A 21,955-nucleotide genomic window follows, 5' to 3' on the forward strand; every position below is an offset into this window, starting at 1 on the left:
TAATGATTCTAACTCAAAGTGACAAACCAGATCCAGATGACTGTGAATTTGACATACCTCAAATTAAATTGGAAAATGAGGATGTTCTTAAAAATTGGGATGAATTGTTAAGTTACCTTCCAGAGGAAAAATGAACTGACCTGAAAGAGTTATTGATATCACATGGGCAAGTTTGCAGAGACAAATTGGGAAGTACTCAAATGGCTATACATGATGTAGATGTGGGAAATGCTGTTCCGATCAAACAACATCCATACAGACTTAACCCTTTAAAATTGGCACAGGTTAACAAAGAGATTGAGAGTATGCTTTAAAATGGCATAATTGAAGTGGGTTGCAGCCAATGGAGCTCACCCATAGTGATGGTACCTAAACCAGACGGTACCCAACGGTTATGTATGGACTATAGAAAGGTGAATGCAGTCACGGATTCTTACCCTATCCCACGTTTGAAGGATTGCATTGAGAAAGTGGGACAATCTGCTTTTATTTCCAACTTCCAGACATGGAAAGAACATTTAAACATCGTATGGAGTTCTTCGATCGACTTCAGGAGGCGGATTTGGTGATGAACCTAGCCAAAAGTTAATTTGGAGAAGCCCGAATCACTTTCCTAGAGGAGTTTCCTATACCCTCAAGACGAAGGGAAATAATGCGATTTCTGAGCATGAGTGGATTTGATCGAACATTTGTGCAAAAGATGTGTAGCGTGGTTGCTCCACTGATGGACTTGCTAATGAAACGTCAAAAATTTCAATGGACAGCGGACTTTCAACAGGCATTTGACTGCCTGAAAGCTGTGATCACCAATGTTCCTGTATTGGAGAATTGCAAGGGGCTCTGTGGTTAGATTGAACTAAAGTATCTGAATCTAAAGAGAAATGCTGAGGCGTAGAGGAATGGATGGATCGTGCAGAGACTTTCTTGTTCAAAGAGACTGTCAATCAAGAAGGATTTCGGTTGGAGGAAGAGGAACGGGAAAAATGGACTATATTATTATGCCTGTTTGCGTGTGTTGTTTTGTTTAAAAAGGAAAAAGTATTTTTTACTGTGTGCATTTCTTAGTGGGTGGTGCAAAAGTGAAAAATGAAACCATCTTGAAGTTGATGTTTTTTTTTTCTTGGGGGGAGGTGTCATGTGAGAGTACCTTTAAGAAATGGATGTTTAAGCAATGTACCTTTAAGAAAACAGTGATGTCAGAGAGTGGGTGGAGCTGAGCTCAGTTCAGCCATTTTGAAGTTCCAGTTTGAAAAAGAGGTTGTGTGTGTGTCTGTGTTTTGCAGTGAGCTGGAGCTGCTATGATCTCTTCCATGAAAGACTATGTCTGGATCATTTGGGTGATTTAAACTCACAATAGTAAAGCCTTTAACCTGATGTGTTTCTGTTTAAAGGTGTTAAGTCTCATGGATGTTGAAAGGAATAACTGAAGGATTATTTAGTGTTGTAATATTTTCAGGGTTAACGTTGATGTAAGGGGTGTTAAGGGATCCAATGTTTATTAAAAAGGTTAAGTTGAGTTCATAGAATAAACATTGTTTTGTGTTAAAAACCACGTGTCCATAATTGTAATATCACACCTGGGGAACAAGTCGCAGTGCTTCAAAAGCAACAATCCATGAAAGGGGGAGGTTGGTTGAACTTCATGATACATTTTGGGGTTCTGAAAACGCCTCGCACGTAACAATTGAAAAGAGTGAACCCAGTTTAAGTGGATTTCTGCAGCACCTACATTTGGTATTTTCTTTTCGATTTATAATCTCGGCCGTCCAATTATTAATTGGTTCAGAGTATGGAACTAAGTTTAATTGCAGGAAATGTCTGACGTGACTATATAATTGTATATCAACAGCCAGTGGTAAAAAGACAGTCAAATCTCGCAGCAGCTTCTCCGCCTGATTCTGTATATTGTTTCCTTTTAAAAAGGACAAAGAATAATTTAACTTAAAGCCAAATATAAAAAGAGAATTTAAAAATGCCCCCCTCCCAGAAAGTTACTCATAACCTGCTCAGGGTTATTTTCCCGCTTCCATCTCTTGACTGAGAATAGGTGAGAGTCACAGAGCTGGTGATCCGCTGATTCTGACATCTCTTCGTGCAGTGAATCTTACAGAAGGTGGGATTAATTAGGAGAACGTCCCTCCGTCTCACTGGGGGCTCGGTGCCAGGGAAGATGCTGGGGAGCAGAGAGCTGGAAACAATAGCACAAGGTGAACTGCTCTGAATGAGCTGGGGGGGACGGCAGATGGGACCGTCTCCGCCCTCACAACAGCCCAGCTGTTGGAGCTGTTGAAGGTGGTAAAGAAGCCACCTTCCGGCTTCTTTACCAGATGAAATATTAACATCAAAAAAACACTTTCCGTCATAACATTCATAGTCAACAGGCTGATCTCAGACTGAAAGGGGCACTTCCCCCTCTGCGGGAGAGAGGGCACCGTCCAGACTGTCACTGAAATGATTCGCCCTCACTGCCGCCTGTTATTTTTGTTTTCAAATGTGTCTGCATCATCCGTCAGCCTTTCGAGATGTGGAGCATCATTTGGAACCCTGTCAAGTTCTGTCGAATATATAAGACTTCACATGAGCTCATCTCGAATTGAATTCCGTCTTTATCACTTCCGTGTTGTGTTGAAACTCCTAAATATATCTTAAGAATGCTATCTTTTCATGTTCTGTCCAGTGATATTTCTGTTTGATGTTGGGATATGGGAGCTGTGATTTGGGTTTGGGGCAAGGTTGCAGAGGTGAAATGGAGAAAGGCCAGTGAGGGATTTGGAGACGAAGGTTAGAATTTTGTGATCAATGCATTGGGAATGGGGGTCATTGCGGGTAGGGTAGTGGGGGGATGGGGGGGGGATGGGAACGGTAGCTAGCCGGAAATTAATATTAACTAGAATGTGGGTTTAAGGGCTCCAGGTGGGTTGAATTCAGGCAGATGAGGGCAGCACTGAAGTAACAGAGCTGGAGTTAGTGGTAGTGCGAATCGGGGTGTGAGCTAGAGAGGGTGGAACCTGAGATCACAGCTGAAAGGGGCTCAGCCGAGGCGAACAGCCCCGGCTTGCAATAGTTGGTTTGGCGACCCCCGAGGGGGCCGGCGCGGTGGAGGCTGCTTGGGGAGGTGAGATCAGGTCACGGTCGGAAATCGCTCGCGAGAGAAATTGTCCCAGTGATTAATGTGTGGGAGTTTGGGCGCATAGTACAAAGCCTGTTGGCGGAGAGGTAAAACTGGCCAAGCCTCGTCCAGACTCCCTGTCACTTACAGATTGTACACAGGGAGTGGCAGAACGACAGACTGGCGGTGAGCTGTGCTACCACATTGCACTGTGCGCAAACGTCATCATTCTCCCACTGCGGTGGGAGCGGATGGTGCTGACTCAGTGTTCTTTCAATCCAGACCTCACAATTAGAAATGGGCAATACAAGTGGCATTGCCCACATCCCGAGGACATATAAAGAACAGCCTACAGAAAATGCATGCACACAGAAACGCTCAGGGAAACATGAGCTCCAACCCAAAATAATAAACACACACAAATGTGGTTGCTTACAACAAGGAGGGCTATACACATTCTGTATTGAAATATTCTGCTCACTGCTGCAAGTGTCAGTGAAATATTTATAAATATTATTATTTGAAGTGTTACTATTTCATTTTAAGACGGTCCCGCTGACGAGAAGTTTCAGGTTTCGAGTTGTGGTTTTTTTTTACATCGATTGCTCTGAGTTTCATTCCTGGGTGAATTTCCATGTCCCTCCGGATTGATATGCTGTACCTCTGGACAGCACAACAAGAAGTGCAGAATCTGTCACTCACTCAAATCCATCGATAAATGTATATTCTGAACGGACCTTTATCGATGTGATCTTGACTTGGCGGGATTCTTCAGAAACGGTTGAATTTGACTCAGAATCTTCTCCCAAAAAGAGGAATTCTGACTGCGAGAGCGAGGGGGTGAGTGGGGGTCGAGGAGGTGTCTGGAATCTAACTGTGGCCAGGGTTTTTTTGCAAGATAAGTCACAGATAATTAATTTCAGCTTGTTTTTGTTTATTTCGTTGTTTTGGAATTATTCCAGGTAGTAAGTAGACTGAAAGAAAAAGAAACACAATTATTCACTGGGTTTATTTTTGTTGAAGACGTGTTAGGAACATTTCAAGCCCATGGGATTGAAAGGACGGTGGCCACGTGGGTGCAAACTTGGTTCAGGGGGCAGAAGGCAGAGAGCAGTGTTGTGTATCAGTCTGTAAAGGGCATTGCACAGTGCTGTCATCCAGGGGCGGGTATCAGCAACACTGCACTTTGTTGATGTACATTAGTCACCTGGACTTGGGTGTGTGTGGTTGGGAGGGTGGGGGGGGTGGTGGGGGGGCAAAGTTTCAAAGTTTGCAGAGATGTCAAACCCGAACGGCTGTCATCAGTAAAGGAGGACAATAATGGACTGCACCAGATTATGGACAGACTGGTAAAACGAGCAGGTGAAAAGTTCACCCACACAAGTGTGAAATGATCCATTTTAGTAGGAAGAAGGACCTGGGAGACTAAATATATAAATCTTCAGAAGTCGAAGGACGAATTGAGAATACTCTTTTTCAAAAAAACAGTGCGGGATCAATGTTTTATGAATAGACAAAACAGGGTCCAAAAAGTGTCCAACAAGCCAAGACGTGATGGTAAACTTTTATAAAGAACTGCTTGCACCCGAGCTGCTGAACTGTATTCAGTTCTGGATACCACATTTTATAAAGGATGTCTAGGTCTTCGGAGGAGGGGGGGGGAGATCTGCTAGAATTGTGCCAGGGATTAGCGACTGGAGTTGTCGAGAGGCGGGGGAAGTTATTTAGAGACAGGAGGTGAAGTGGAGATTTGATGAAGGTGTTCAAAATCTTGATTGGTTTTGCTGGAATAAATAAGGGGACATTTTTTTCCAGTAACAGCAGGACGAGGAACACCAGAAGACAGATATAAAGTGATTGGCGAAGGCAACACGAGGAAATATTTCTTCAAGCAGCAAGTTGTTATGATGGACTGCCCCAACCTGTTGGGGTTGGGGATGCAGATTCGCTAGTAAATTCCGAGAGACAATTGGATAAACGCTTGAAGCGAAAACATTTGCAGGGCAATGGGTAAAGAACATGGTCCTGGGGTTAACTGGACAGAACTACCAAAGAGCCAGCGTAGGTAGAATGGGCCGAATGGCCTCCTTCTGTGCTGTATCCGTCTATGGTGAATCCAGATCAATAGAACTAGGGGCCATAGTTTGAGGATAAGAGGTAACCCTTTTGGGACTGAGGTGAGGAGAAATTTATTCACCCAGAGAGTGGTGAATCTGTGGAATTCACTGCCACAGAAAGTAGTTGAGGTAAAAACATTGTGCAATTTCAAGAAGGAATTAGACATAGCTCTTGGGGCTAAAGGGATCAAGATATATGGGGAGGTGGATTTGGATTTTGTTTATTGTCACGTGTACCGAGGTAAAGTGGAAAGTATTTTTCTGCGAGCAGCTCAACAGATCATTATGTCCATGAAAAGAAAGGAAATAAAAGAAAATACATAATAGGGCAACACAAGGTATAAAAGAGAGAGGTTAGTAATAATGTTTGTCTCAGAATTAAATTTTAAAAGATTAGAACGATTGAAAGATAGGTAAAAAGAGGATCTGTTAGGGAGAGTTGGCAGAGAGTCGCCTCGCTCCGGCGCCACCTTGGCAGCCATTGGGATCAGGGTATTGAACTTGATGATCAGCCATGACCATAATGAATGGCCCCCTCCTCCTTCTATTTTCTATGTCTGACTATGTAAGAGGGGACAGAATCACAACATTGTGAAGGGGTCGAAGAAAGCTTTCGGCCCATCGTGTCTGCACTGCTCTCCAAATGAACATGATGACTCAGCGCCATTCTCTTGCCTTTTCCCCGTAACCCTGCACATTGTTTCCCTTCAAATAATCACCCTCTAGAATCCCCCCATTGAACCGGCAGGAACCACAAGTCGTTGGAAATCTGGGATGTGGGTGATTGCAGCATTAATGGAGAGAGTTATTATCCATGGGTAAACACCCATTTACCAATGCCTGTGATTTCAAACGGTAAACTGAAGATGCTACATTGTTGAATCACCCTGTTAGCTGTAACAATCTGTTTGATTCGACATTAGGGTTAGAGATCATTTATAACATGTCTACGTCCTCAGACACGGCAAACATCAGAAGTGAGTTTGTGGAACAAAATCCTGGCTAAATGAGTTCATGTTGAGTGAAGTAACTCTTGTGGAAGACAACTGTAAGGAATGTGATTGAAGGTTATATAGATAGGTGGAGGTAGTAATTGTCAAATGCTTTGTGGAAGGAGACGGTCCCCAAACTATTGGGCTCTTGTCCAGTGACGAAACTTTCCCCCATTTCCTGCTCCGAGCTGAATGTAATGTTTTTGGATAGCATTTGAATAGTTCCAGCTGAAGCGGAGACCTGGCGGAGGAGTACTGAGTTAGAATCAGCAGGAATACATTTCCCCCTTAATGCAAAGTTGAAATGTCATTCATGTGTGTGCACTGGCCTCTCGCGTGCTATGAGACTCTGTGACCCTCAGCGGTGGCATCAGCCCGCACTTTTTCCAAACGATGCAGAGAGATAGATATGATAATCCATGACTGCTTGTTAAAGGGTTCGGGGCTGTTGGACTCTTGTGAAGGAATCCTCTCTGATACACATTTGAATATGAGACCTCTATGAAAGTGATCTGCTGGTGAGCTGCCGCTTTTGAGAGCGTTCAGCAGGCAATGCTCCATCTCTAAAAGGAAATGGGTCCGACGCATGTGAAGGAGGAAAATCCTGATAGTGATAAAGAAAAGGGAAGGGGACTCTTGGGGCAGCCCATTTAAAACTGCACTTATTGAGTAAACAAGTCACCTGCAATGGTGGGTGGGTAATGTTGAGATTTCAGCCACAGGCCTTCAGCGGAACTGATGTGAAGGTTTCCTTCTTTCCCAGACGCTGGCCGACAAGCTGAGTGTTTCACAGCCTCTTCCCCGTTTCGCTTCTCCTTCCAGACAGGATCCGGATAATGTCAGGAATGAGAAGCTCCAGTTAATAGGAGAAGGTCCAGGTGCTGAGTCTGCTTCCGGTGGAGTGGAGAAGACTAAAGGGCATTTGACAGAATGTTTTGTTTTATTGTGAAGGGTTTTCACAGGATGGACGAGCAAAGACATTTCCCCTGGCGGGAGAGTCAATAATCAGTTTAAAGTTTTCGCTGAGGGGGGTTGGGGGGAGGGGAGGGGAGAGAAAGATTGGCACCAACTTGCATTCTGGTGGCATCTGCAGCTCAGACAACACCTCCTCAAGCCATTGAAAGAGATTTGATCGGGCAAAGGTCTTTTTTTTAAATGCGATATAAAAGGAAAATACTGCGGCTGTTGGAGATCGGAACTATAACAGGAAATGTAGCAAAAACTCAGCAGGCCTGGCAGCATCTGTGGGGGGAGGAGCAGATGTTTCAGGGGCTTTTTTGTGCTTTCCCCGCACAGGCCAAGACCATTATTACATCGTTTGAGGGGAAATGGGATGATTGTTTGAACAAGGCAACGGAGGGAAATAGGGCAGTGGGGCGAGCTTTGGACTGGCACAGCCTGTGGAAGTCGAAAAGTGCCCTCCCAGTTAGGTCAATATTTTGAATTATTGAAGGACAGCTGTTGAAGTTTCCCATTTCAGTTCCCCACCAGCCATGTCCGAAACACCCATGATCATTCGACAGATTTTGCTGCAGAAAAGTGTTCACAGTTTTAAAAGAAAACTCTTGACACGTTCACCACGATAACGAGCATTGTCTCTGTGTCTGGAATCAGGTGAATGGGAAAGGTGGGAGGGTGGCAACATTTCCCTTTCGCTTCTGTTCAACGTACCGTTCAGCCTTGGTGCAAAAACTGGGGGGGGGGTCGTTTTAAAAGTAATAATAATGTCGATGTTGTTCTTCAATGATCCCCTCTGTTACCTTAGAAACTGTGTCAAACTCACATTTATCTGCACGTGCTTTTGCTGCGGGTGTATTTGGCTGTGGGGTCCAGGTGAATAAACCGGGGGATGGATTGGGGTCAGTCTGGGAATATCTGAGAGATGAGGGCAATGCTTCCGAGAGAGGAGAGAGAGGGGGTGGGGGGGGGGGGGGGAGATGTGGGCTCGCTTCTGACATGGCACTAAACGAGTCTGAGTCAATCATTTCGGAACCGATGGGGAAATGACATTCCGCAGTAGGAAATGGGATAGTAAAGGTTGATATTCTTCTTTAAAAGTCGCCATGCTGTTATCAATATCTGCTGAAATTAAAATCTGAGTCAAGGAAGAGCTTTCAGAAAAAGAAACAGCAATGGTAAAAATAAGTTTAGTTTAGTGTGCACAATAGAACGACCCTTCATGTTAACAGCACTATTAAAACCAATGATACCATTATAATCGTGCAGTAATTAACAGCGCTATTCAGATACTGGTTCAGATCGCTATTCATTTTGAAATGATTGTTAACGGGCTTATTAATTCTATGACTATTATTACTAAATATCTGCTTGTCACTTTCGCGTGTCGATCTACATTAAATGTTCCACATCCAGCAAAAAGACATGGGCGGTTTAATAAGTTGTGGTTTCTGATTTTAAATCCTTTTATTCCTCTTTATTTCTAGTTCTTTGTCCTCCCTTTTCTGTCTCCTCATTTGCCTCCGGATTTTTCATTTTGCCACCTGCCTTTCTCGTCTTAAAAGATGTTTATTTTTCGGAGCTCTCCCTGTTTGCAACAGGCTCTGTCACCCGTTCACTTCCATCTTTCCGAATCCGGGCTGGACACCAATGATCTTGGAAAGCACCTTTTCCACAATGATCTGGTTCTAATCCCACTATTAGTCTGTGCCAGCAGTAATGAGTTAAACCGCTCCGAACCTCTGAATGGTGTACATGAATTTGGTTTAAATAGTCTCACTGCTCGAAGAGTCTCTACATATTTTACATTAACGCTGCCGTAAGCAGCCGGGTTTTAAATATTTCCCCACAATTTGTAAATGATCAGTTTAAGTGTCCGCATTGAGTTTAGTAAGAATTAACTTCCAGTTACAGGTTGCCTCGAGTAAACAAGATAGAAAGTTAACGATTGGGAAGATTTCAAAATGAGAACGTGGTCCAGCCGGCTGGATAAACAGTTATAGCAAAAGGTCATTTCGGCACTGGCTCCGGAGAAAACATCCTCACCCCCCACCCCCTCCCCCCAACACACATATACACACACATACACACATATACACCACACATATATACACAAATACACACACACATATATGCACACAAATATACACGCACATATATATACACACACATATATACACACATACAACACACATATACGCACACACATATACACATACACATATACACATATGCACACAAATACACACACGCCCACACACACACAAATACACCCCCACACACATAGATGTACACACACACATATATACACACCCACTATACCGTAACAGCCTCCCCGAACAGGCGCCGGAATGTGGCGACTAGGGGCTATTCACAGTAACTTCATTTGAAGCCTACTTGTGACAATAAGCGATTTTCATTTCATTTTCATATACACACATATATACAAATACACACACGCGTATATACACACACATACACACACGTATGCACATACATATGTACACACACGCACTTACATACACACATATGTACACATACATATGTATTTACACGCATATACGCACACATACACTTATACCCATAACACCCACACATAAGCACATATACATACATACAAACACGCCGTCTGAAACCATTGTACTTTGTGATTTTACAGGTGTTAAAGTAACAGACAACCGCTTTATTCGGATCTCTGGTCGACCGCGCTGCCCTCTGAGTAAGAAACAAATGATTGGGCAGAGAGATAAGTGAAAGACACATGAGTCCACGATCCACCTAAACTGGCAAACAATTACCTTCCCAATCGTTAAATCACGCAAGGCTGTTTCATAATCACCCGCACGATTTTACAGCTTGTCATCGATCGCGGTTTAGGCGAACCGACTTTGCCGAGTTGGGCAAAGAGATGCTTGATATATCCCCCCCCCCCCCCCGATCGCCCCCCCCCCCCCCCCCCCCCCACCGGAATGTCCCCGAAAGTGCCCAGTTGCTGTTACCTGTTTCTCTGTTTCCAATGCTTCAATTCCTCATCCAATCCGTCACCTTTCAGTAACACGTACTTCCTGGCTATCTCCGTGCTGGGCGCCCAGGACAGCCTCTGTCCCTGCGTTGGAATAGTATTCGTAGCTTTTCCAATATCACTGAAAATGTGTTATGGTTAAAGATCTGTCTAACTCTATCCTCTAGTCACCAACTGAGCTCAGGCGGTGTACTTGTCCGTTCACTAGAAAAGGCTCTGAGCAAATCTGTGTAACATTTTTTTTGGAGACCGAACTTTAACAAAAATACCGCGCACACGTTAAAAAAAAACTTGTTATGCTCCCAGCCTGGGTTCCACAGTCTATAGAATCGTATAGCAATACCCACCTATAGCATCTTGGCATGTGCGTGTGTGTATTTACATTATACACTGGCGCAGTATAGACGCCCAACGTAGAAATAAATGGATGTTGCATTTCAGCCAGTGACCTTTATTGTAACATACACTTATATAACAACAGCTACTAAATAATTAACACCAATTGAAGTATTAAAAGGGTTCGGAGCAGAGGAGTGCGAGGTCTGCTAGCATTATGTATATATATTTATGATGTTTACGAAGTTATTCTTGTCCCTGTGTATACAGACTGGGAGAGTGGGCGGCAGAGGCAGCCGGTCAGCCAAACGCTAATGACAGGACCAACGGGGTAAACGCTCGGTACTTTCAACTCTTCAACTCGAGAACAAATCATTTTAGCACCACGCTTGGGGTTAATTTCGTTAAAAGCAAAACTGCAGAGCATTGTGCCAAAATATATATATATATATTTTTAAGAGCGACGTTACAAAAGACATTTAAGTGTGGAACTAACTGACCATGTCCGGCGTAAGTTGCATTGATTAAAAAATAATGTATACATATTTGCAGGGTTTGTCGACATAGATTAGAAATAATTATTTTTTTGCTAATGTATGCAAATTTCATTTTGATTATTACAATATTAATCGTGCAGTAATCGTGAGAACGTGTTAAAGAAACTGAATTCAATTGAGTATTTCTCGACAGTATGTAAAGCTCCAAAGGTAGGCTCGGTAGCCTGCAGCCTGACGTTAGGGAGTCGGTGAATTTATTAGATACTTGAAAAGACCATTTATCCAGTGTCAGTCAGGGAGTGACGTTAGCAGCTGTGATAATTGCTGTTGGATGGCAGGGCTGAGAGTTCAGAGCTGAAACACTCAGCCTGGGGGCTCCCTGCAGCTCTTAAACTCTCCTGCTCCATCAGAGTCCAGTGCAGCTTCCGCCTGCCGCAGCTTCTGGGATGTGCCTTGCCACGGCGGCCAAATACACCAGGGTTTGCAAACACTCGAGTGGGGTTAAAGCAAGGTGCCGGAGCCACTGCCGCCCAGGCCAGGATGCTCGTGTGACGGGCATTCTGTGTGTTTTTACACAAGGTAATTTGTTTATTTTTTAAAAACTAATTGAAAGCGGTGGATGTCAATAGCGTGAGCAGTCGATCGATTGGAATAAAATATGCTCACGAGTTTCCTTCTGTTTGTCTGAGTTCATCAATCTGTTAGCTCATCTGTTAGATGATCCCAATTTGATCATCACACAGGTTCATTTAGTCCAATTTATTTTTTACCCCTCCTGATTTTACTCTTTAATTTCCTCTTATTGTTTCTGAATATATAATGTTCTAGTTCCGCTCGGCATATCTCTCAGTCTGCCCCTCTTTATCTCTCCCTCTCTCCCGCCCTCTTTCTCAATATCTCGCTAACTCCGGCAACCTTTCGCGTCCAATGTTATCCACGTGGACAGGTCGCCTTTCGCTCCTTGTCACGGTCACTTTGTACCGCTGCGTTTCCTGAATCCCCCCACCCCCTCCACTTCCTGAATCTCCCCCCACACCTTCGCTTCCTGAATGTCCCCCCACCTCTCCGCTCCCTGAATGTCCCCCCACCCCTTCGCTTCCTGAATGTCCCCCCACCCCTCCGCTTCCTGAATGTCCCCCCACCCCTTCGCTTCCTGAATGTCCCCTCCGCCCCTTCGCTTCCTGAATGTCCCCACCACCCCTCCGCTTCCTGACTGTCCCCCCATCCCTTCGCTTCCTGAATGTCCCCCCCGCCCCTTCGCTTCCTGAATGTCCCCACCACCCCTCCGCTTCCTGAATGTCCCCCACCCCTTCGCTTCCTGAATGTCCCCCCACCCCTCCGCTTCCTGAATCGCCCCACCACCCCTCCGCTTCCTGAATGTCCCCACCACCCCTCCGCTTCCTCAATGTCCCCACCACCCCTCCGCTTCCTCAATGTCCCCACCACCCCTCCGCTTCCTGAATGTCCCCACCACCCCTCCGCTTCCTCAATGTCCCCCCACCCCTCCGCTTCCTGAATCGCCCCACCACCCCTCCGCTTCCTGAATGTCCCCACCACCTCTCCGCTTCCTCAATGGCCCCACCACCCCTCCGCTTCCTGAATGTCTCCCCATGCCATCACCCCTCCGCTTCCTGAATGTCCCCCCACCCCTTCGCTTCCTGAATGTCCCCCCCACCCCTTCGCTTCCTGAATGTCCCCATCACCCCTCCGCTTCCTGAATGCCCCCCACCCCTTCGCTTCCTGAATGTCCCCCCCACCCCTTCGCTTCCTGAATGTCCCCCCCACCCCTTCGCTTCCTGAATGTCCCCACCACCTCTCCGCTTCCTCAATGGCCCCACCACCTCTCCGCTTCCTGAATGTCTCCCCATGCCATCACCCCTCCGCTTCCTGAATGTCCCCCCACCCCTTCGCTTCCTGAATGTCCCCCCACCCCTTCGCTTCCTGAATGTCCCCACCACCCCTCCGCTTCCTGAATGTCCCCCCCCACCCCTTCGCTTCCTGAATGTCCCCCACCCCTCCGCTTCCTGAATGTCCCCATCACCCCTTCTTTTCCTGAATGTCCCCATCACCCCTCCGCTTCCTGAATGTCCCCATCACCCCTTCGCTTCCTGAATGTCCCCCATCACTCCTTCGCTTCCTGAATGTCCCCATCACCCCTTCGCTTCCTGAATGTCCCCCATCACCCCTTCGCTTCCTGAATGTCCCCCATCACCCCTTCGCTTCCTGAATGTCCCCCATCACCCCTTCGCTTCCTGAATGTCCCCCATCACCCCTTCGCTTCCTGAATGTCCCCATCACCCCTTCGCTTCCTGAATGTCCCCCCATCACCCCTTCGCTTCCTGAATGTCCCCCCCATCACTCCTTCGCTTCCTGAACGCCCCCCACCCCCCACCCCCACCCCCGCACCACCACCCCTTCGCTTCCGGGTGGCGATTATTTGCACGTATACATTTTTTTATTTTTGAAAAATCAGCAGTCATCAATTGGAAACGAAGTGAACAAGAGGTGAATTGGAACAAGTTCCTGCCTCTTTGAATTAATTAGAGACTGGGAGGAATCCTGACCCGAGCGAAGATACATTGCCCTGCATACCCCGGCCGTTCCTGTTAACATTACTTTAAAATAAGAGTTTTGCTTCATTCCCGGTTCGGGCAATTTATAAAACAAAACAAAAAAATAGGTTCATAGGAATGTTTCCATCTCATTATCAGTTTTTTGACAAGTCGTTCCCATATATTGATTAATCTGCTACTGTACATGAAAACATTTCACAATTTCATTAGCCCTGTGCCCGTATTGAATCAATCTTTTTGTGCTAATATCTAGGAACGAAGGACCTTTACCAACCGCCAGGGTTTGATCGATGGCCTTTTTAAGGTGTATTGTAATATTGATCAGATTGTAAAACGGTAAGCTCTCTTCACTGTTTTAATGTTATTTTTAATACCGCAGGTACGAGGAGGAGCTCTTCCAAATAAACGTCAGACATTATGGATAGTGTCTCTACTCTCCCAGCACCCACTGATGTTGCACGCTCAGTACCGGCAAGTTCCTTTGAACAGGATTCCCTAAGTCAACAGAGATCTTCCCATCTCCCCATGAAGCCCAATCAAGTTGGTCAAGTCATTCTGTACGGAGTGCCCATCGTGTCACTCATCATCGATAACCAGGAGAGGCTGTGTTTGGCACAGATCTCCAATACCCTGCTTAAAAACTACAGCTACAATGAAATCCACAACAGGAGGGTGGCTTTGGGGATCACCTGTGTCCAATGCACCCCGGTCCAGCTGGAGATCCTGCGCAGGGCTGGGGCCATGCCAATATCATCGAGGAGATGTGGGATGATAACCAAGAGAGAGTCCGAGAGACTTTGCAAGTCCTTCCTGGGCGAGAACAAGCCTCCAAAGCTCCCCGACAACTTTGCTTTCGACGTTAGCCACGAATGTGCTTGGGGGAGCAGGGGAAGCTTTATACCTGCCCGTTACAACAGCTCAAGGGCAAAGTGTATTAAGTGCACCTACTGCAGTATGTACTTCTCGCCCAATAAGTTCATCTTCCATTCTCACCGCACGCCAGAGGCTAAGTACACTCAACCCGATGCTGCCAACTTCAATTCATGGAGGAGACACCTAAGGCTGACCGACAAGAGTCCTCCACAAGACCTGGCCTATGCCTGGGAAGATGTGAAAGCTATGTTTAACGGGGGCAGCCGGAAACGTGCCCTGCCTGGGCCCTGCGGCTCTCTGGGTTCAATGAAGGCAGTGAACAGTGTGATCACCCACATGATGGGCCCGGACCTCTCTCACAAGAGGGCCAGGTTCGCCGAGGACGCGGAAGATGGGAGCAGCGCCTCCTCGCGGAAAAACATGCGGAGCTATCCGGTCATCCCGGTCCCGAGCAAAGGATTCGGGATGCTCCAAAAATTCCCCGCGGCCTCCCTGTTTCCCAATCCTTACACATTCCCTGCGTTCGGCCTCTGCCAGAAAAAGGACGATGGCAACTCCCTTGCTGGTGAAGCAAAGCAGAGTGGACTGTCCGGCCTCCTCTGGCCCGGTAGGAAGGATGCCTTTTACCCGCCACTCTGCATGTTCTGGCCACCGAGGGCGGCGAACGGCATCCCGGTGCCAACCTACCTGCAGCCCCAGCCCAGCGCCCTCACATCGGTCGGGGGTGAAACCCCCACTTTGAGGCAAACTTTCCTAGATTTGTCTGACCAAAGCGACGCTGGTGGCCTGGCCACGCCCAGAGACAGCCTGTTTGACAGGGAGAGCCTGAGCAACCCGGGCACCCCCGACCACAGCCTGGCCGCCAGTGGAAGAGTCAAGCTCTTGGACGTGTCCGCCTTCACCGCCAGAAAGCAGAGCTACCTCTCCGCCTTCAGGCCCGTCGTCAAGGACATCGGCAGCATCGCCAAGCTTCATGGCAACGTGGAGGACTTTGGCTCTGAGCGCCACCCCTCCCCGGGTACCAGCAGCAGTTACCATAGCGACAGCGTGGAGAGTGAGGAAGAGCAGGAGGTGGATGTAGAAACCAACAAGCTCTCGGGCGATGGACAGGAGGAGGCAATCTCTGTCGGGCAGTACACCCCGAACAGCCCGCATCCTCAGGATAGCAGCGGATTTAAAGGGAGTAAAGACAAGGCCCATTTCTGCAGCTCCAAGATGGAATCGAGCAAGGCAGAGGGGAAGGAAGATCCAACCATTAATAAGAGGCCCATTCCCTGCGACCCAGCATCATTGGAGCAACCCCCTTACAAAGACGTAAATATCACCTTTCGGCTATTTAGCTAATTATTACATGAATACAGCTTTGGGCTAGGTTAAAGACGGTCATCTCCCTAAAGAAATCAATAATGCAATAATATAGTCTGGAAATTCTATGTCAGAATTTGATTCTGTGTAATATGTGCTTTTTATCTCCATGTATTATTTTGTTTTCCTGGAATTGTATTTATTATACATTGGAGTTGTCTTCGTTCCCATTACACAGCATGGTGCGAGGTTTACAAAGGATGCGTGGACACATTAACAGAGCTGCCTCCCCCTCATTCTCGAGATGTTGTGATATTTCCTATGTATACATATATATATATTTATCTTCCGACAGGGTCTTAAAAATGGAACCAAAAAGCATTCACTCTATTCTAAAAAAGATGAAGATAGTTTTTCTAGTAAGTACTGAGCCTCTAAGAAACACAAATCAGCTGGATCGATTTCAAAGTGAAAACCCCAAACGAAAATTTAAACGAATACACTTTATATTTGTGGCCCTGTGTTTATCAATTGCCCCGTGTTAATTTGTGGCCCTCCATATCTTTGACTTCTGCTTAGCTGTGACCCAGGGTTTATTTATGTTACTATTCTTAACAGGATGTGAGCGCCGCTGGCTAGGCCAGCATTTTTGGTGTCCATCCCTAGTTGCCCTTGAGAAGGTGGTGTTGAGCTGCCTTCTTGAACCGCTGCAGTCCCTGTGGTGTAAATACACCCACAGTGCTGTTAGGGAAAGAGTTCCAGAATTTTGACCCAGCGACAGTGAAAAAACGGCGATGTATTTCCAAAACTGACAGCGTGTGTATATTTCTGGCCACGTGTTTGTGACCCCCGTATCTGAGACCATCATTGTCTCTGGCCCTCTTTATCTCTGACACTGGGTTAACTTTTGACCCTATGTTTACTCCTTTGACCTTCTGTTTATCTGTGACCCTATTTCTGTCTGTGCTTTGATTACCATCAACCATATTTCCACCTACAATCAATCCGGTGTTACTGTGTTTGTGTTTATGCTTTGTGTTTGTGTTTAGTGTTTATGTTTTGTGTCTACGTTTCACTGTGTTTGTGTGTATGCTGCATTGATGTCTATTCTATGTTACAGTTGATGGTAAACAACAGGATTGTTTCACAGAAGAGTCTGACAGCTCGGGAGTGGGGTTCTGGCGGGAATCCGGGGGTAAGTGAGTGAGTCGGCAGAAGGATGGTCCTGTTCATGATATAAATTAAACGTATATCTATCTTATGCTTAAAATGACAAAGGAATAAACGAAATCTGCTCCACAAGTGCTAAACTCGAAGGAAAATCAAAAACATAATGATTATGATCTAGAGAGGTAATAAATAAATCAACCAAATGGACTAAATTAATTTGAGTTTGCAATAAGGAGGGAATGAAACTAGGTTATCAGGTGTAATTAGCAACCTGCAAATATGAACCCTATATTGGAATAGATTGAAAAGAGCAAAATAAAATGAGCGGCCTTCAAAAAGCAATATTTTACAATAAGTAACATATTGCAATAATGTTCTCTTTCAAAAACTGTACATATGAAGCTTGTTGCTTTTAATATTTGTCAACAGAGATAATAAAGGTGTTTTATGACAGCCATCAACGCTGATATCATCTGGCTCATAATGAGCCTCGCATACAATACATTAGAAAATTCCCTTTATTATCTTAAACAAATTAAATGAATCCACCTTTTCTTATTGCTAAATGTCGCCAAGGGCTTTACCTAAGACAGCAAAGGACGTGATTAGAAGTTCTGATGCCGCGTCTCAATTGCATTGAGCGGGGGAGGTATCTGTTCTAGGGGGAGGGAGAGAGAGAAAGAGAATCTAATTTGCCATTTATGTAATGCAAACTCGTTTGGCTTTGTCGATTCACGGTTAATTGACTGTCAAACGAGGTTGTTATCCCGGGGCTATGTCTGAAAATTTGCCTGTCAGATGAGAAAGAACATCGAGGGTTCAGAATGAGCAGAAATGCATACGCTTTTTTTTGCTCTTATTAGGAGGAGGAGTCCCGACAACATACACGCCACATACCATTTATTTAAATGTCTATTTCCCTGGAGAAATTAGTAATGCTTTAGGTTGTCTGTTTTGTTTCACGATAGTAAACATTGTCCCTGTTAAAGAATCTGGAAAGACACAATTAATGCTCTAATGGACAGATTTTTAAAAATCGAAGCATTGAAGGACCCCCCCCCCCCCCCCCCCCCACACACACACACACCATCTTCCCTCGATAAGAACAATTATAATGATAATGAGTGAAACCTTGTCGAATATTGATTTGGAAAATGACATTCTCAGAAAGGTTCTAAAACAGTTGTATCTGTTTATTGTATAGGTGACCACGCGCAAGAATCAACATCTCCACTTCCTGTCAAAACTGATGTGGAAAATATGGAGAAGGGTAAATCATGTTCAACGTACACATGTGGCATCTCTATTTATCCACAGCAGCCATTACACAGATGTAAATAAAGTTAAAGTAAATAACAACAACTTGCATTGACATAGCGCCTTTCATAAAACGACCCAAGGCGCTTCACAGAGCGTAGGCAAGCAAAATAGACATCTATTGATTCTCCTTTTATCCCATACCGGTGGTGAGATCTAAATATCTAACAAAATGATTAATCTATCTGCATTTTGTGCATTATTTAAGCCTATGTATATCATTTATATAGGTGCAGGAAGAGAATTGGGAATATCATCTGCATGTATCACACGCCCCTTTACACCCGAATTTTCATCCCGTAATCATCTACATTTTAATCGATCTACCCATGTAAGACTTTTGTTTCAATCCCTCTGCGTCCCTACCCACTACAACACAGTCGGTGAAATTGTATTTTGATGTCTTCAAGTCAGCGCAAGCGAATACGCAAGCAGCATCAACACTAGTTTTAATAGCGATTGCTTCATTTTCAGGAGATATACTTCATACGTTTCCGCCGTATTCCATATGATCTTCATTCTTAGAGAATATATATTTGACAACTCCATATTTTGTCACCAAACTGTAAAGGTGTATTTTTTTCATCTTCACCCCAATCTAGTGTTTAAAACCGCTACGTGTTGCTTAACATTAAAATGTGACATCCTTAAAGCGCGCAATCCCAGGTATGTTTCTAAATCACAGCGATCTATATAACAACGCATCACTTCACAGCCGCGTTGGTCCTTTAACTCGATGACTTATTGTTTTATATTATTGCAATCTTTTTTTAAAATAGTTGTTTCTTCCTTTTTGAGGGGACGATTAACCCGTAATTCAGTAGATGCCGCTCTGCCATGAGAGCCCGATAGATAAAAAGTAATAATATTATAAATATTAGATAGATAAATGGGAAAAGAGATTTTGATAAAATTGTTCATGAATAAACGATGATGGGAAACATACAGCAAAGGCGTTAGGCAGAGATAAATTTAAATTCCTATGGAGTGGCTCTCCACAGGAATATTCAGAGCTGTGGAAGGTATAGAGAAAGCCGAAGGGTGGGCAATGTAGGTAATGCTGTAAAGAGTGACCGATACAACAGACTGGTAAAGCATATGCAAATAGTGGAGTCAGACCAATGGACAAATAAAATAGAGCTTTAGGTTTTTGTTAGAGAACGCATATATAACCAGATGAAGAAACATAATCTGCCCGCCTATTTATACACACGTGTATTAGAGTTCTAATGCTCTTTGTTAAATTCGCCTTCCTTAAATCATATTCGACCTTTTTCTTTCCCAGAAGAACTTCAGAAAGTGTTGTTGGAGCAGATTGACCTGAGGCGGAGATTAGAGCAGGAATTTCAGGCGTTAAAGGGTAGCGCTTCTTTCACTGTTGTCAGTAAGACATTATTTTTTTCTACTTTATCGCACTGTATCGAATTCGGGTGTTTCATAGCGGTGCTTGTCACAGGCAGAATTCACAGACTTATGTCTATTTTACAACAATTTTTTAAAAAGTGAAACCCGTTTGAGATAATCAATCATTGGAATAACCTGGCTGTTTCTGCAGTGTGAACCGCACCAATGATAAAACATTGTTGATGTGTGCAGCACTTGGCAATTGTTAGTATTGCCTTCGAGATGACCTGCATGTTATTGTGCCCGACATGGGTGAACATCCGGCTATCAAGCTTTGATCTCTGAGTGTGTAAAGACAGACTGTCAGATTGGAGAACTCGGGGAAAGAATTCTTGATGCTTAGAATGAAGTTTCGGTTTGTAGACGCCCGGGGAATTTAACATCTTGGTAGTAATCACTGTATAAAGCCGAGGTTAATCTGACCCGCCGTTTTGTTTATTTATCTATTTATTGATTAGATAATTTCCAGGAGCAGATGAAGCGGGAACTAGCGTACAGGGAGGAGATGGTCCAGCAATTACAGATGGTGAGGTGGAATTCCTTATCTCTTTTATCTACTTACTACTGTTGCGCGCCGATTTCAGGAATTAGTTCGCCTGTTCACGCTATTTGGTCACTTAGCCATTTATTTGCTAGTTTCCTGTGCATTCTCTTTCGCAACGTCTAAAATAGCCAAAAAAACCAAGCAGAACAAAATATTGCTCGGGATTTTATCCTACATTTCAGGCGGATCTGAATCCAGCTCTTCCCCGAGGAGAGAGGTGTGTTGAAAGTCTGATTGGGAGAGAGTAGGAGATCCTTCCAATTTGCTCTTGTCTATCTGTGCAATATTCCCAGATGCTTGACACTGTAGTGGTGGATAAAGTCGCGCAGTGGTCATGTCAATGGACGAGTAATCCCTTTAATTTAATCGTTTGTCTGGCTTCAAGGGATGGGAGGGGAATCGCCAGCCAGAGTTGTCGCTCCTCCTGTCACTGACCTGGAAAATACACGTGCGTGAACAATAGTTGAGGACAATGGGGCTTGGCTGTTATCTGCCTCCCCTTCATCCATTGGAATGGCCATCAATATTCAAACATTGAAAAATTCAATGTCCATAATCATGATTTTTGCTCATAGCATAATCAATCAGCCTTATAGCATGCAGCAACTTTGTACCACATTACAGACTGTACATATCCTGTTAGCACACATTCTAGGCCATTCATTCTCCTTTCACTGAGACATTCTAGATTATGTATTAACCTATATATATTATACTTCAGGCTGTATTTATCGTACTCCAGAATGTGCTCTCCCATACAGAGCATTTTCCAATCTATAAGGGTAAAAATCTTCAAAATGTTTTTTATCCTCTTGGTAGCATACTCCAGGCTGTGTTTCATTCTGTATGTAGTACATGCCGAACTCTGTTATCCTTCATGTAACACGTTCATGACAGTGTCAGTACATAACTCTCCAGAGTGCTTCATCACACATGTAACATATTGGACATGATGTTATCCTGTATTGAAAGTCCTCTGGCTTGGATACTATCTGTATAGATAGTATCCACCCCAGGCTGTGTTCCCTTGTCCTTCCGTTGGAATAAAAACACTGTTGACATTTTTCTGAAAATAAGAATCTCCTTGGTTTTAAACCATGCCATTAATGCCCTTGGGCCCTTTGAGGCAGCACTGAAAAGGTTAAGCAGGATTTTCCTGCCACCTTGTGGCCTTGCTAACAGCTAGTTTATTGTCAGCCCTGCCTTCAGCTTTCCTATTCATTTTACTTCCTTCAGTCTGAGGCTGCAATCGGCATCTAAGCAGTGTTTCTGCTGCTGCCAACTTAGTGTAGCAGTTGCTTAACTGGGATCAGTAATTCTCCATGTAAAGAATTGCATATGTGGTCCCTTGCATTGCCAACTAATGTAATAGCACCACTCTTTTCTAAATTCATAACATTAATGTATCAGTTAATGATTGGCAGAGTTGTTGCTACTTTACAAGTGACTACTCTTCAAAGTACGTAATTGGCTGTAAAGTGCTTTGGGACGTCTGGAGGTTACCAAAGGTGCTATGGAAATGCAAGTCTGTCTCTGTTTCCTTTCTTTCCATTGTTGGTTTTGTCTCCACTCACAGCAATCTTCCAATTTTGGTCCTCTTAGGTGAAATACTATCAATTTCCTTGTACATTTGAAATGAAAGCAAATTGTATAAACACACACTTTCGGGCACAGTCTCACTCATATGAGGAACTTGTTAGGAAATTGTGGATAATGTCACTGCATTCTTTTAATGTGTG

At 44.6% G+C, this 21,955-nt stretch overlaps 1 protein-coding gene across 2 annotated transcripts in view; it reads left to right on the top strand.

The window, feature by feature from the left end:
* The first annotated feature begins 11,443 nt into the window (after nt 1-11,443).
* skor2 (SKI family transcriptional corepressor 2) overlaps nt 11,444-21,955 on the top strand; it is a 55,985-nt gene continuing 45,473 nt past the window's right edge. The window contains exons 1-7 of one of the 2 annotated variants that reach the window (XM_072497451.1): nt 11,444-11,609; nt 13,983-15,790; nt 16,137-16,200; nt 16,902-16,976; nt 18,156-18,221; nt 19,554-19,652; nt 20,131-20,198. In XM_072497451.1, coding sequence (XP_072353552.1) covers nt 14,021-15,790; nt 16,137-16,200; nt 16,902-16,976; nt 18,156-18,221; nt 19,554-19,652; nt 20,131-20,198 — 2,142 coding nt within the window. In that variant the 5' untranslated portion in view covers nt 11,444-11,609; nt 13,983-14,020. The remainder of the gene's footprint in view (nt 11,610-13,982; nt 15,791-16,136; nt 16,201-16,901; nt 16,977-18,155; nt 18,222-19,553; nt 19,653-20,130; nt 20,199-21,955) is intronic. The other variant, XM_072497452.1, reaches the window with a different exon arrangement.

Source organism: Scyliorhinus torazame, chromosome 3 (genome assembly GCF_047496885.1).
Source record: "Scyliorhinus torazame isolate Kashiwa2021f chromosome 3, sScyTor2.1, whole genome shotgun sequence".
Taxonomy (NCBI): domain Eukaryota; kingdom Metazoa; phylum Chordata; class Chondrichthyes; order Carcharhiniformes; family Scyliorhinidae; genus Scyliorhinus; species Scyliorhinus torazame.